Genomic DNA, 17158 nt, shown 5'->3' with positions numbered 1-17158 from the left:
GTCTTCTAGCTTCTCCATGTTCCATCTGTGGTACGGGGTTCTGCCATAGGTAATCATACCAACGGGCAAGAGTTTTAATGTTTGACAGCCTCCCTGAGAAAAATTATCTAAAACCATTTTCTTTAATTCAAAATATTTTAACATTTACTTATACATATTTGTGAAATACAATGTGTTGTTTCAATACATGCATGTAGTGCACAATGATTCACTTAGGGTAGTACCATGGTTTTGTACACATTAGTCCACAATGTCTCCTCCTCCTCTCTCCCCCACCTTGGCCTCTAGTAACCATTATTCTACTTTCTACTTCTATGAAAACCTCTAAAACCATTTTTCAAAATAGTTTTCACAATCTGCTTCTAAATGCTTAGCTTAACATTTAACAATTATCTTCAGTGTAATTATGATTTAAGAATTACACTTTAAGACTTTTTCAGAAATAGGGGTTCTAAGTCTATTTGTATCAGAATGCTCTTAGCTGTAGGTTAACAGAAGACTTAATTAAAAGCAGCACAAATAGTAAAGATTTTTAATTCCACATGAACAGAAGTAAGGAAGTAGTAGGATACTGGGACTGGTTAATTCAGCAGGGCGTTTGCATCTTTCTGCCCAGCCGTCCTTAGTTTGTGGGCAATGATGTCTCGCTTGGCTGCAGTGCACAGGCATTTCACGCAGCTAGGACATCTAGCAAAGAAGAGAGACTTTTCTTTCCATGTGCCTCTTTACTTAGACTGGAAATCCAAGACTTCCAGTACGCATCCCTGCTGGTCCCCGGGCCAGGCTCAGGTCATATGCCCATACCTAACCCACTCACTGGCAAGGGAATGGGACTACCGTGATTGGCTTGAACAATCCTGCTTCCCTCCGTGGGTTGCAGAAGGGCATCCTCCTGGAGCACAGGGGACGGTGATCACTTGCACTCTGAGGAACAAGGGGAAGGTAGATGACTCTGACAAGTCAGTAACCAACAGTGCTCCCTACTGACTTTTTAGATAATAGATAATAAGTTTTTATTTTAATATATAATATTAATATTTCAGTGTTTTATCCATATCACTTAAGTATTCATTATCTTTCTACCTCATTGACAGAATTACCCTGGTGTGCTTCTTAAGGGCAAAAGTTTATCTTAAGGGGCAAAAAAAGTTTGCCCTAGGGCCTATTTTTTTCTCATTCCAATACAACAAGAAAATATTTAATCAACAACCTGAAAGCTTTCACAAATATGATCTTGTTCATCTTAGACTAGTTCTAGCAGTCATGCAGCTAGTGTTTCACATTTCTTTAAAACAGAATTGAATGAAAATTCGTATAGGGACCTGGTTTTTAATTGCCTTTTCTGTTTTCTACTAAGCTAATGACAAGGTATTGTTACAGCATAAATAGTTTGTCCAAAATTTTTATTAAAATAGTTTTATTTCAAGAAAAACTGCTATACAGTATATCCCAGAGGTCAAGGACATGGACTGTGAGGGCCAAAGAACTTGATTTGAGTAGCTGAGCCCTATTCGGCAATGATGTGACAGGAAGCCTCATCTGCGAAATTAGGAAAAAATCGTACCTGCTGAAAGGATGGTTATGAAAGTTGAATGAGATTTATATGTGTACATATACTTACATATATCTATTCTTATCTGAGCAACTAGTACATAGTAAGCATTCAACAAATTTTGACTAGTTTTGCTTACAATAATATTAATAAAAGTCCACAAACATCGAAGCTAATATTTTCCTAATAGGATAGTTAAAATCAAATTCACACCTTTTAGAAGTAACAACTTTAATGAACAAAATGTGAGGGCTGCCATATAGTTCATACAGTGGCCTCGCAGTGGCTCTTGTGCCTCTTCCAAAGATTTCTCCAGTTGTCTTGATTTAAGTCAAAACTTAAAAGCACAATGATGCCTTGACTGTCCTGTTAGGGACAAGAGTTGCCATTAATGCTATATAAATGTTTAGAATCCTACTGTCCATTCATCCAGCGAGTAGACTGGAGGTGGCAATCTGCTCCTTGAGAAGCGTGCAGAAAAGAACCATATTAATATAGGTGTCCCAAATCTCTTCACTTCCCTGGTTATTGTCCTGGTAGTCTATCTGCTCTGTATAATAAGCCAAAACTACATGAAGGCAGAACAAACTGTGCATATGGATAGCAACATCAGTTCTTTAGCAGAAAAAATGGCTCCTTCATAAAACATTACAATTACTTTTTGTTTTTAAAAATCTGTATATCATTTTACATTAGGAAAACTTTCAATAACTGCCTAATCAAATCAGAAAAATAGCTCATCAGATTGAGCCCTTGCCCACAAGCTCTTGCCCACAGTTTATATGTGACTCTTCTGATTGGCCTAAGGGCCGATCCTAACTGACAAAAAAGTTCTTGCTATGAGAGGATAAGGCATGGAGGTTCTGTGGCAGCCACTTGGGTTATAGGGGCCATGAGGTTTACTTTCTGGGCCCAGGACTCTGGGTTGTAAGAAATAAGTGCAAAGTAAGAAATGTTACTGAGTATCTCATAAAATCAAATGCAGAGGTAAATATTAGTATTCAAGAAGGACTGAGATGTACCTAGGCTGAAAGAATCCTGCAAGCAGAATTACACTCACAGCACCAAAACGTCTCTTCCCCTTCCTGCTTCTGTGGCTCCCAGAAGGATGGCTTCCTTCTTTTTCATCACTGCAGACTGACTTTCTGCAAATGACAGCATGACTGCTGTTGGTATCCTAATGTTATATATTAAAGCTTTAACCACACAGAAGTGGACTGACCTCTTCGGTTCCAGTTCCAAAATTCTGGAGAAAATCCTGATAGGTCTAGCTTGGATCAAATTAACTAGGGCAAAGAATAGAATACTGTTCGGATCCATCTGGGTGAAGTACCAAATCAACCCCTGCCTACAAACAGTGTCAATTTGTACTAACATGTTGGTTTAAAACAACTGGGTGGGGCAGTTCTCAGCAGAAGTGGGCTGGCCTGACTATTCCATAGATGTCACTATTGCGTGCGTATACTGTGAAAACAAAGGAAGTAGATGGTTCCAGCTTCCATTTACCTGCAAAGGCTGCCTGTGGTCCCTGAGAATTTCTTGTTGAACTGTTCATTCACTGTTAGAAAATTCAAGATGGTGGAATGGGTGGGTGGGGATGATTGCACATGAAAGGAGCCGAGCAGAGAGAAGGGAAGGAGGGCACATCAACGAAGTATCACTAGCATGAAGCACAGGGCTCTGGACCTCCCAGCTCTTTTCACATTGAATCCTTATGCTTCTCCCAGCTGCCTCTCTTCCTTCCTTCCTTACACCTATTTTTAATATTTTCTCCCATCACTTATAAAATGAAGACCTTCTGGGTTACTTATAAGACATCAGTCCTCTTCCAGAGAAGCAATGCTAGACTTGAGGCCAAAGTGAGAAGTAAGGCAAAGTTTGTCCCTTCAGAAAAGCTCTTGCCATATCTTCTTTTCTTTTTAGAATGACAGATTCGGAGGGTTGAGCTAGACCAACGTTGGGAGCCATCAAGTCCATCTGTTGCTGTATACATCCCTTCTCTGGCACCCATGACAAGTGGCCACCAGACTGCTGACCACATACCAAACAGGAACTCACCACTTTTCAGGAGAGCCCATTCTATCTTTAGACAGTTTTGACTATTAGAAATACTTCCTTGTATTAATCTCTGAGTGGGCCAAAAATGTGTCTTTCCTTGTTTCTTCTACCTGTTGGTCCTAGTATTCATGTTGAGGTGAGAATTTTAGGCGTGGGTAATTACAATTAGAATGGAAAGGGGGTGAGGACACTTCCTGAATTCATATAGCTCTACAAATCATATCTGCTCTACTTCCTGTTCATACTGCTAGCACTATCCATTAGTCACAAATAGTGGGCAGAGTAAGCCTATATCATGGCACCCTGCCCCCAAGTAGCTAACAATTTAGAAGTTGTAAGACAAGTCCTTGGCTGCCCTCCCTGAAGGGTGCTGTGTAAGCCAGTGGATCGAGGAAGAACAAGAGGTCATCATGCTGGGTTGAGTGGCATAGTGGTTGGCCTGAATAAACTCTTAACTTCTTGTTCCAAAAGCACAACTAGGAGCAGATCCTATTTAAGGGAGCTGGAGTGAAGCTTGGTGTAGTGGATTGAATTATGTCCCCCCAAAACTCTGTGAAGTTGAACTGCATCCCCTAAGTTGTAAGTATTAGAAACTTGGCCCCCACTGTGACTGTTAAGAGCGTGGGAAATCCTTATGGTAATTGAAAGGTGGAGCCTTAAAGAGGTGATTGGATTGTAGGACTGTGCAGTAGTGAATGGATTAAAAATGGTGGTCAGGGGTGTGGTTCTGAGGGCTTTAAAAGAAGACGAGGGTCTGTCTTTCTCTCTCTCTGCTCTCTCTACTTCTGCCATCTTGCAATGTGAGACCTCAAGTCACTATCACCACCACCAGATGGACTTTGGACTTCTCAGCCTCAGAAACAATAGGCAATAAATTTCATTTTCTTTATAAATCACCCAGTTCATTGTACTTTGTTATAAGCAACAAAAATGGACTAGTACACTTGGAGTAGTCAATCGGAGAAGCTCCAGCCCCATGTTAAATGGATCTCCTAAAATAGCATCTTGTAAAACAGTACTGCCCTTATCTGTAGCCACCCACAGACTCATCAGAAAAACTGATTCCCTCAGAAAACAATTCCAGAATATTCTCTTCAATTTATATATTATCAGGTTTAAAATGAGGATATTATATTTATATGAATAGTCCAGGGCACAGGAACTTAAAATTTTGAATCCTAAAATCTAATAAGAAATAAGTGATAACTTTATAAATCTAATCATAAGCATATGTCACTCATTCCTGTCTTTTTTTCTAAAAATATCTGAATATGTGACCATGGACCCCTCAATATTGGCAACAATAGCTGATTCATGCCCTGTGAGCTTTCATATCAGCAAGGGGGTTTGACATTTCTTCTGTCAGCAACATATTTCCCTATAACTGGCCTTCCCTGACCTTATTCCACCTACATTAAGGAATTTAATGACTAGTTTAGGACAGGGCTGGTGGCCCCAGTACCATAGCCACAGAGCATGTTAGTTCCCTGTGATAGTAAAGCTATAACTGAAGATTTCATCACCTTGTTAGCTTCAGAAAGGTTCAGTCTAGTTGGCTCATGTATAACCCTAACCTCATTTTTTGCTTACCATAAGACAGGAAAAGCCAGGTTGAAGCTATCTACCACACAACTTTGATAATAATCTCAAGATTTCTTAGGCTCATTAAGGACGATCAAACTCATCTTTAAGGTAGAATTCATGGTCATGTTTAGCATCTTACCTAAGGAATTCCAGTCCAAGTATTATTTATTCACCTTCTGAATATCATAGTGTTAATAAACATAGAATTCATATCTCCACTTCAGAATTAAAACAAAGGAAGATTTCATGACTGGTGTGCAACATTGAATAATTGGGAATACTTTAGGATTAGTTGCTTTATCCATAAGCAAAGGCAGAATTTCCTGTTTCTTAATTCCCTTACTTATACTTATATAAAATCTTTTATTTCCCCTACAGGTTGTTTGGTTTTTACAAGGGAATTTTGCCACCCATCTTGGCTGAAACACCAAAAAGAGCAGTGAAGGTAGGCATCGCGTGCTTCCCGCCAAGTGAACACAGGGTGCAGTAACAGCGTCAGCGTTAAAACATCCCACAACACACTATGTAACGTTAATATGACTTAACATAAAACACTAAAAACTTTAATGCAGAAATTATAGCATTTTTTATCATGATTAGACTTGGTCAATCTCTTAAATATGTATATTGGTTTGTAGATTTTTTTTTTTCAGGTAAAAGCATTCCCTTTTAATGGGGAAATTAAATAAAAAACACAGTGGTGAATAAATTTCATGTGATCAAGCCACAGTAGCCACAAAATAGCTTGGACCCTTTCTCAAAGCAATTCAGAAATTTTCCTTTGGAGCAATAATTATTAAGAAAAGAGAAAAGAAGAGGAGAGAAGTAGAAAAACCTTTTGCCCTAAATCGTTCCCATACTATGAACAGAGTGAAGGAATATACTATATTTCTTTGTATATGATTTTAGCTTCATTTTCCTCTTCAGTCTCCTCTGTTAAAATTATTTCATCTAGTTCTTACAAAATTATTACTTCCACTACCCTGATTTCTGTTTCTTTAGCTATATAACTGGGGGAGGGGGGGTATGTACTACTTGCTAGTTCAGTATCTGAATACAAACGTGGAGATCTGGCAGAACCTCCAGGGGTGAAAGAGCTAAATCTGACTATGTTTTTATGTGTTCTCTCAGACAAAAGTCCTGTTCACAGTGACTCTGACTGGCATGCTCCCCTGCCCCACACCACGGACACCACCAAATATGGCTTTGCCTTTCCATAATAATGATAATGTAAGCTTAGACTAAAAGAATTCCCTTCCAACTAATGACATTAAGCTTTTTTTTCACATAATCAATTTGTACTCCCAATGTTCCAAAAAGGCAAGAAGGAACAGCTTACATACTTTTCTTCAGTAAGTCAAGAGGGCGACTGGGTTGAAAATTATGATTACAATAACCAACTTATATACAAACACCAAACTTTTACGTTATGTCAAAATGGTAATTTAGTAGGATTTAATTCAGGTCAGGAATTCAGAAAACAAAGTTTTAAAACATACTTTCTCTATAAATTTATCTTCTTTGTTACTGTAGTTTTTATGATTTTATATTATTACTTCAATACAAATTTCATTTTAAGGTTCTGAATCGCAGCAGAGAATCTGGAAAAAGTTCACCAAAGTACACAAAAGGGCGGAATTGAATTATGAAATGGCTTCACTTGATAAAAGATTGCCCAAGTAAACAAACAGCAGAGTTCCTGTTCAAAAGGAAAGTCACGTTGTCTCCATGGAATAACATATTCATTTGTTCAGTGATTTACGTGTATAAATAAAGTAAATTATAATTAGAGTTTTTCCTGGAATATTTTTCCTTAATACTACATGTTGGAGACAAGCTAAACTTCATAAGCATTAAGGTTTATCAATGTTGAACAATCTTTTACAGAAAAAAAAAAGTTGAGCTTTACAAAACTGAGTTAGTCTCAGTTTAAAGAAAGCAATGCTCCCTGCCAGGACAATGGTTAACAGATGAACTTTTGGGCAACTGGATATGGTGTATGTGTCCCAGACATCTTGTTTTAAGTAGATTTTACCTTAAAATTATTGAGACATATGGTAAGTATGTTGGTTTTTTAAGTACAAGTTGGAGTTAAGTGTATTTTTGCCAGATGGATAGCTCAACACAATTTATGAAAACATTCTTTTTATAGAGTTTTATCTTAGGATTTGTGAGGAAAGCAATCACCTGATTGTAACAATATTATATATCATAAATCGCTTCACTGTCTGTCATCAAAATTTACTTCAGAAAAATATATTCAGACTATCTGTGTGTGTGTGTTTCTTGGTACTGACACTTCAGTTACAATCATTACCATAATCAGAAATGGACAATTTTAAGTTTTTCTATACTTTATTCTTTGAGATGAGATTCATCATTAAAACAGTAAGACTCACTGATGCTAAATAAATGAAACTCCCCCTTTTACCAATTAAGGCAGAATTAGTTTTACGGTTAGCAAAAGAAAATGAAGAACTCAGAAGGAGACCAACTGGTCCCTTAGAGATGGGAGGCAACAGATTGCAGGTTCCAGGGTCTAGTCTTTAGCTTCACAGGTCCAGAAATACCATCTTTCTACATTCAGATTGACACAGACTGCCTTCTGCTAACCAAACTCATGAGAGATTATAGATTATGAAGGTTATTTTGTTCACTGCTGTACACCTGGACCGATCACAGTGTATACACATAGTAGATGTTCAGTTGATATTTAATGAATACATGAAATGCATATAAAGAGAAGTAAAGAAATCTGGAAAGAGAGAGAAATAGTACAAGAGACTTGTTCTGTTTCTCAAAATTCCCATATCTACTATGCAGAGTATCTGGAAGGCCAAGATTTCCACTTCTTGTCAAGATGGAGTAACAAGGATCAGATTTACTCTCCCACTTGAACCAACAACAAAAAATAAACAAGATATATGTAACAACAGTTTTCAAGACACCAGACATCAGATAATGAAGGAAAGTACTACCCGAAAGAGGGGAAACGAATAGAGTGAGCCCTGTGATTTCCCCGGCTTGCTGCCTTTAGAGAAGTTCCAGGTCCTGAGGCAGAGAGAGGGGATGAAGCAGAGCCCAGCAGGCTCCCTGCACTGAGAAGCAGCTGAGAGGCTGGGGAGAGCAAGGCAGCTAGCGTGCACAGGACAGGGTGCCAGGGAAGAGTGAGCTGCAGACAGAGAACTCCTGAGCTCTGCACAGGGACCCCTCAAGTGTTCAGCTGAGTACTGACCAGCTCATGCCTATGAGGAAACTACCGAGGCCCGGGAAAGAACAGCCTGAAAGGATTAGAGGGAACAGAGCTCAGCTGTCGCACAGGGCATTAAGAGTGCTCAGAAGGCTCTTGCCTCCTAGTGGGGAAGAATAAGCTCTAGACAGAGCCCTACTCAGGTCCCACTTGTTAAAAGCAAGACTCAAATAGAACAACTGACTCCATGTAATTTAACTGCATCCCAGGACAGAGTATCTGGGAGGTCAGGTTACTCATCGGATTGCTTAGTGAATGTCGACTGAAAGCAAAGGGAAAAGTGGACGAATGGTTCAGCCAGAAGTGTACTGACCTCCCTGCCTTGCCACACATGCCACTTCTCCAGTAATTTACAGCCAGTAAATCCAGCCAGATTACCAATTTGTAGATTCCGGGATATAGGTTATACACAGCATAATTAATTTCGACTCCAGATTTTGTTTTCAGGGTTCCCAAAATCTTGACTGAATATGAATGTTTTCAAAACTCCTTAGTCCTACATTTGTTTGATTGGGGTAGGTAACATCATGTTGACCTTCCTAATTTTATCTATGCAATAACTAATGTTATGGCTGAGAAAGTATTAAGAAATACCATGAAACCCACAAAGGAGAAGGATTGTGTAGAGAGCAGTTAAAATAGCAGCTAATCTATCAGTTCTTAAGAATATAGTTCTAGTATAGTGTCTTCTAAGTTTCGAACATGAAAGATACCCAATAAAGATGTGTTAAATGAATGGAAGAATGAACATTTTAGAAAATGTTTGTTTAAATAACAATAAAGACATTTATAGTATTTTACTAGTGTTAAAAATTCATTTTAAAAGATTTTAGATTTTCCTTTTTTCAAATATTGACTAGAGTTTGGTTGCAAAGATAGAAATTAAAATAAGATGTTTTTATTTAGTTTGAAGCACTTGTTGCTTATTAGAATATGTGATAATATATTGTTCATTACTTTGGAATTTAATACATGAGGAACTCATCACTGTGGCCTGTAGGGTTTCTTTATTCTCAGGAAGCTGAAACATTTTATCCTAGTCATTCACCAAATTTTCCAGCAAGACTGCTGGTAAGTACCAATCAGCTAGTGGTAGTTTGGTTTTTTAACAGTTAAAGAGATGGGAAAATGAAAAGCCTAGAGTTGCTCCAAGGTGTAAACTTGGAATTTCCTGTGAGGATTGCTGGAATGATGGGCCAAGTCCATGTCCCCAGACTTCTCCCTTGAGATCCCAGTATGGTCCTTAATCTCTTGGATTTCTGGACAGAAATTCAGAAAGAAAGAAACAAACAAATGTATCTTCGCACTGGAAGCTAATAAAGTAGTGAGACCTTTTGTGAGGTCCATCATCTCCCAGAACTTCCCTGGACCCAATCCCAATGTGGGCCCTCTAGAGCAATGTTTCCAAACTGTGGGTCACGACCTACAATAATCAGTTTAGTGGGCCACTAGATGTAGTGGGTCATGACCAGAAATTTTTTAAATAAAATAGTATAGAAACAGACTGCGTTACACATAGTAAGGGAGTCAATATTGTTTTATAGCAATGTTTTATTTCAATTATAAATGCAAGCACACGTGTGTGTGTGTGTGTGTGTGTGTGTGGATAAATATTTTTTATGTAGATTGTGGTGAAAACAGTTTGAAAGCTTCTGCCTGGAGGGACTTCAGGGCTTCAGGGGTCTGTGTGGCCATGTCAGGTGTAACGGAGGCAAGAAGACCTCATCCCCAGCAGCAACAAAACCCTAGGGCAGGGACTATCTTCCCACACCACTCACAATCATAGCAGAGCAGTCAGGAAGTACAGAATTAGGTTAAGAGCATACACCAGCTTTGGAGTTAAACTTAGGAGGAATCTCAGTCCTTCTACTCACTCTCTGTAGGACATATATCTGTAAAATGGGACTTGTGATTGTGCTATGTCCTCTTACCCGCTGATGCTTTTGTATGGGTTAAATGCAATAGTACATGCAACGATCTTAGCATGTTTCCTGGACCACAGTAGGCTCTCATGAGTGGCAAATATAATTAAAGCACTGTGGTTCCTTTGGTAATCTAAGTGAAGACAGGCAATGAAAACTAAGATTTTCCAAAAGTCTCCTATGTGCCAGGCATGTCGGGGAATCTTAAATTCTCATATTTAATGACAACTCTAAAATGTAAGTTTTGTATTCTTGAGGGTTAGGAAGGTTAAAGAACTTGCTCATCCCTGGAGTGTAACCTCATATCGTATATGACAGGGCACTTTTATCAGAACTATGAATTAACTAATGTTGTTAGTTCGTTCACAGCGAAGTAGTATAGCTAAGATTCAGACCCAGTACTGCTCACTTCAAAATCCTAGCACGGCAATTGTCAAAACATAATGATGATAATGATCATAAAAAAGAAGAAGAAATAAGCTTTAAAACCCTAAGACTGTACCACTTCCCCTTCCATGATTAATGGTTTCTAGTGCATATCTCATCAATACAGTGGTGGTCCCTGGTGAGTCTCATTTTAACACCAGGAGAGTTTCAGGGTTATCACCATCTACTAGAATGTTAGCTCAAGAAGGTAGAGGCTTCTTTTTGTTTGTTTACTGCTGCATCCCCAGTGCCTAGAATAGAAGGCATCCATTAAATATTTATTAAATAAGTGAATGAAAAAAAAAATCCCTCTTCTAGAAAAGTGGATGTGCATAGTTGATCTAAAGGATCACAGCACAAAAGTAGTCCCTGGGTCTTTAAATGAGTCAAAAATCCATTTGATGGTATAATGACTTTTGGCTGCCCAAAGACTCATTAAGGCCATGTCTACAAAGAACCACCTCTAACAACAAAGTATTATTTGGCCTCCAAATCTGCATATTTTCTTGCCCCATTTTACTGGGCTATAAAATAATAGAGTAGAAAACATTTGGGACCATATAATACTCGTGCCGTTTCTTGGGTCTTGAGAATCAGACCCTAGCGGGACCTAAGAGTGTGCTTCATCAATGATGTTGGCAGCTACCTGACAGTATCCAGGAGCAAAACATCATGTTCAAGCAGAGCTGTTGCCCAAAATGTAAAAGATAAAAAGAGAGGAGGGAAAAAATGTGTTATATGAAATATTTGCCTCCATAGAAATTGGTTTGCAGAGGAAATTATATTAAACATCATCTACTAAAGGAATCAACAGTATTTTCATCATCACCTTCATTGTCATTTCATCATCATCAGATTTTAAAGGCAGGAACAAGCAGCTCTGTTTCTTCATTCAGGTTGAGGACAGTCTTGGTTTAAGGCAGAGGATTTCCGAGATAATCTTGTTGGGTCCTTCCCTAGTTTATCATGGCATCTTCATAATCATTTAGTGTTTAAAACTTTCATGGAACAGTAGGCAGACACAGCAATATAAATGCAAGTTAAGGCTGAGAAGCAGATGTCTTTAGAAGAGAAGGGTGTTAGAAAAATGGGCATTCACTTAGGAAAGCAGTTCGTAGAGAAAATATAGGAGACCAAAGATTTCAGGTCTCTAGTACTCCTATAATTCTGAATCGCTGCCATAAAAAAGAAGTCTATTGATGTCTGGGGAAACTGAAAATGGTCATGGTAAATGGAAGCTATATGGTTCATTTACTGCTATAAAGGATTCCATCAGCTCTTCTGTAAGTTATTATAACTGCATTTGAAAATGTGAATGTTACAGTAAGATCCAACAGCAACTGCCCAAGACGGGATTAAAACTGTTGGATGGTTTATCATTTTTTAAAATGCTTGTTAATATAATGATTTACTAAAGATATTTGAGCCAATTAAAGAGTTTGTTGCAGGAAATTGTTATAAATCTCTGGGTTTTGTTTTGTTTCACAGTTTTTCACTTTCGAGCAGTACAAGAAATTGCTAGGATATGTGTCCCTGTCACCAGCATTGGTAAGTGAGAGTATTTATTATGTTTAAGTGTGTGTGTTATTTCATCAAGCAAAATCTAGAAACAAAAACTCTTTTGATTCCCCAAGCCCAGCTACTAAAATATGAATTCAAGTTATTCAATGTTCAGCTACTTGTTGAAAGCCATCTTCCTAATAATTCACAATTTGGCTCTTTTATAGCTCCCAGTGATGAATTTATGGTAATAATGATATGTCTGAAAACGCCTGCAAGAGATATGGTCAAGGATATAAAATAAAGAGTACATTGATCAAAGACTCTTTTGAAACCAAAACATGCCTATGTTTACATACATACTGCATGTATCTATTTATGCAAAAGCCAATATGCCTAAGATTATGTCCTAACAGGTCACTTTTCCAGCTCTTGCTCATGCTGTAGTAAATATAGGACCTCAAGTCATTTTGGAGAAAATCATTCTGTGGTCAGATGCAGACTGAAGGGCCTTTTATAGGAATGACTGTAAATGGCTCAGCCAGGGAGAACAGTGATTTTACAATGACATGTCTCAAATATTACATGAAATTCACTTGGTGATTTGAACATTTCCCTATACCACTGCTCTCTTTTGTGGTGACCTTGCTACTTTTCACAAAATGAGTTAAATTATATTGATCAAATAGGCTACAAATGTGCGTGCAGCAAAAGCCCCAGAGAGAACAAAGGCGCTAATTTCTCCCTCCACATCTGCAAAATGAAATAAAACAAAACCTGCACTGGCCCTCCAATTGGCAATGTACCTACCTTCCAGCCTCTGGGAAAATCCCCTAGTTTTCCCCCTGAAATGTACTTCAAAATTCAACCAGAAAGGCAGCGTTCTGAGTTTCAACTCTTTAATTACTTGTAAAGGTTCATTTCAGAATATTTACTCTGCCAAATAGACTGTCCAAGAAATATCTGTTATTTTAAAAATCATACATGCCCCTTTTCTATGAAGGATCCTGTCAAGAAACCTAATAGTATCACTTTCCATGATGACAAAGAAACCTCTTGTCTAGCTCCTGCCTAAGTAAGGTGGCTGTGAAAGAGAGTCTTCCAGAAAGGAGCGGTGGTACCGTGAATTGCAAAATTAGCTAAGAATTTTTTAAATTCCTCATTGTCTTGCCTAAATGTCATTCTTAACTCTAGAAACATGTTGGCAAAAAGAGGATTAAAAATATTTTAGCAAGACACAGTAAAATATGGTCTCCAGAGGACCAGCTGGTTGTTCTGTTTTGAGCATTGGTACCATGTGAGAGACTGCAGGTCTTTTGATTCTTGAGAATTGAAACAGAAAAGCATTTGGCCAGTCCAGCTACTATAACCAAATGCACACAAACTGTATACAGTTCTTCTCTTTTCTTGAACTCATTTATTCCAGTTTCTTTTGTGATATAGCTAGACATTTAAGCAGCCGTTAAATGTCCCCTGGTGCTCTCACTTGAAAAGCCTAGGAAGCTGGAAACCCGACATTAAACGCAGGTCTCTGGAACAATCTAAGTAACATGATCTGCTGATATCTGATCAATTCTTTTGACAAGGGACTGCCAAACATTAGTTGTGACAGCAAATGTAGCTGAGTTTTATAGGAGAGCAAAAACGTGAATTACTTGGAAGATTGCATATAGCAAGTAATAAAAACCTGAACATCTGGATTTTAGCTTTCCCAGTCAGAAGTGTTTGCGACCAGCATTTTTTCCCACTTTTGGCTTCCATGATGGAAGTCTGAGATAAATGAATAAAATATTTGGTCACTTACCCTATACAAATATGTTTATAATCGTAATGAAAGAGGGATGAAAGGAAGCTATCACTAGTTTTTCCCTCTCTCCTAGAACCTGCATGTAATCCCATTCTTCCTCACTTTTTGATGTGTAACAAGAACAATGGTGTTTGTATAGCATTTTACAAAGGGCTTTCACACATTATTTTGACCTTCGTAATAACTTACAAGGTAGGGAAATTAGATATTATTATCTCCATTTTACAGACAAGAAAACTGTAGATAATCAAAGCTTCAGTGACTTATACACACAGCCACTGCTAGCACACATGGAGCCTTTGTGTGGATTATGAAAAGGTGTCCCTTTCTCCTGACTGATGCCTCTCTGGGGCTCTGGCTTGGCAAGTGGGGTGCAGGCTGCATTTCAGCCTCCACACACACTTGGCCGAGCACCTTTGTGCACAAACTACTGTGCGTGGCATCTCTGGTCGCATAGCTAATAAGTGGCAGAACCAGCACCTAAACCCAGACCTCCCGGCTCTGGATCCTGCCCTCATTCCACACTGCCTCCCCTGCTAAGGTTCCAGAACATTCCTTTCTCCCTTCTCTCTTTAAGTCTCCTATTTTAAAGATATTAGAGACCCTTAATGAGAGTGATCTGTTCTTTACTCTTAATTCGTTTTATTCTCTTAGCTGTATATAGTACTACCTCTTCTGGAATTAGAGGCTCAGCACAAAGAAATAGTTTTTTCTAGCATCTATCTTGGAGGTTGGTGGTTTTGTTTTATTTTGTTTTTCTGCTCTGTGTGTGTGTGTGCATGTGTGTTTTAATTGCTGTGGTTATTTTTGATACAGATTTCCTAGAAAACCCTTAAGCATTCTACTTAGAGGAAAATTCCAGAAAGTTGCTTTTTCCTATTGCAGAAATTCTTAACAGATTGCAAGTAAGAACCTGACATACTGTCATCCTTTGATAAATGTTCCAGATTTTAATTGAGACCTTCAGAACAACCTAACCATTTCTGATATCAGCTTTTATTCCTCAACTTTTAGATCCAGAAGAATGGGGCAATTACCAGGTTTTTTTTTCTAAAATAGGGAAAGGGTGAATAATTTCTTTTCTTTTTTTTTTTTTTTTGATTCTTGGTAGCGTAGAATAGTGACTCTAGGAACATACTAGACATTTACATGTTTCTGGCTATGCTGTTTGTTACCGAAATTTAGCTTTTTATAAACATCTTATTTATGGTTCTGCTCTTTGGATTTCTCTATGTGCTCAATAAATCTATTTAAGCAGATGTTTAAAAACGAAGCTCTCCTTTTACAATCCAAACTCTCTTTTAATTGTTATATGTGCAGATGTTTTAGTATCTACCTTAAATCAGTAAAACAATCTTGCTTTTTGTTAAAAGAAAAATCATTGTTGATGGGGCCTTGACATTTTATTTTGAAATTGTTAGGATGTGGTTTGTGGCTTCTGTAATTTCTTCTTCATGAATTGTCAGCATCTAATCAAGAACTAAAGCTGTTTAGTAATGGTATATGGTGCATTTATGTAGGTTCTCCATACTCATCATAACATTCAGCTGCATGTGATGAATAGGATATTTAACCCAGGACACATGATAACTTGTTTTAAAGTATTGATTGATTTAATTTTTCTAGACATTTGCCATTGCCGGATTGGGATCTGGACTAACAGAAGCCATCGTGGTTAACCCTTTTGAAGTAGTAAAAGTTGGCTTGCAAGCCAACCGGAACACATTTGCAGAGGTAACCATTTAATGTTTTCCTATTGTTGAGGAAATATAAAAAATTATTTTTAAGTATACATATAGAGTTATGGACCCAGCTGTTATCCACTTATTAAAGCCATAGTAAATCACTGTTAAGGAAATAGCATAAGGAAAAGTCAAATATCTTCTTCAGGCATTAACAGAAATAAACTAAGATCTGATGGACAAACACATGTTCAGACATTTTTGTTTTGGAGTTCAAAAGAATCTATAATGACTTCTTTGGAAATGTTTTTCCAACTTTTGGCAAAACTTCTGTTTTACATTGCACTCGAGCAGACTATAGCAAAACCACTGAAGTGATAATATTATTGTGCTTTAAAAAAAATGAAGTCATTTTTAAAAATTATCTCACTCTTTTTCCACTCCACCCACTACCCTTCCCAAAAGATTCTTATAATCTGTCAAGCTCGTCTTTTGGTTAAATCTAAAGGAGCAAGTTACTAAACCTGTGCAGACATCACCACCTGGACAATGATGGGTCTTGACATCTAATCATCAGTACATGATGTTCCCTTGGTGTGTGCTGCCTTCACTTCATTCCAGTTGCCTAGCAATTCTTTTAAACCACCAAGCCCAAGTGTTCTTGTCTTATTCTTTTAGGTGCCAAGCACAGTGTAGGGGGATAGCAATGGGTTGGCATTCCAGGTCCTTTCTTAGCATTTTAATTTACTTCCACAACTGGGTAGCATGTGGTGTAAATTGGCTTGGAGTACCTGCTGACCTGAAGTTTTCTGTAGAAAAGTTCCCCTGCCTACTACTTTAGCAACTGCTGATGGGTGAAGACCCCCTCACCTCCACCCCACTTCCTGACTGCTGATACTGCCTGAGAGGTTTCTGGCAGCTTCTTGGGCAAGGAAGTGGGGAAGAAGGGAGCCCTACTCACCTGGAAGTGCCAGGACCTAGTGGGACAGGGTTGGGCTGCTGCAGCAGATGGTATCTACTCAGATAAAGTCAGTCCTAATTCAAGGTGATTTTTTTTTTTAAGTTTCAAAACGTTGTCCGAATTACAATGATATATGAGGGGGTCTTCAAATATTTCATGGAAAGTTTTGTATTATCTCTTAATTCTATTTTTCCACAAGTTTTTTGAAGTACTCTCATATAGCCCTTCAGAAAAGATCGAACATCTCTGTATTCCCCTAGTTTTTGTCTCTATTTTTCTTTACTTCTATTCCTTCTTAAATGAAAGAAAAGATGGCAAGGAAGAGGGGGGAAAGACAGAAAACATTTTTCAAATGTCCTATCAATATGGGGCATTTAAGCCAGTTCCCATGGGATCTGCTCAAGGAAAACTTGGTT

General features: G+C 38.1%; 1 protein-coding gene across 1 annotated transcript in view; it reads left to right on the top strand.

Annotated features, from left to right (window-relative positions):
• SLC25A21 (solute carrier family 25 member 21) overlaps positions 1-17158 on the top strand; it is a 200205-nt gene that overhangs the window by 142248 nt on the left and 40799 nt on the right. The window contains exons 4-6 of the mRNA XM_063090119.1: positions 5573-5639; positions 12281-12340; positions 15726-15833. Of these exons, the coding sequence (XP_062946189.1) occupies positions 5573-5639; positions 12281-12340; positions 15726-15833 (235 nt within the window). The remainder of the gene's footprint in view (positions 1-5572; positions 5640-12280; positions 12341-15725; positions 15834-17158) is intronic.

Source organism: Cynocephalus volans, chromosome 3, assembly GCF_027409185.1.
Source record: "Cynocephalus volans isolate mCynVol1 chromosome 3, mCynVol1.pri, whole genome shotgun sequence".
NCBI lineage: Eukaryota > Metazoa > Chordata > Mammalia > Dermoptera > Cynocephalidae > Cynocephalus > Cynocephalus volans.
This window is presented reverse-complemented; position numbering and strand designations above follow the sequence as displayed.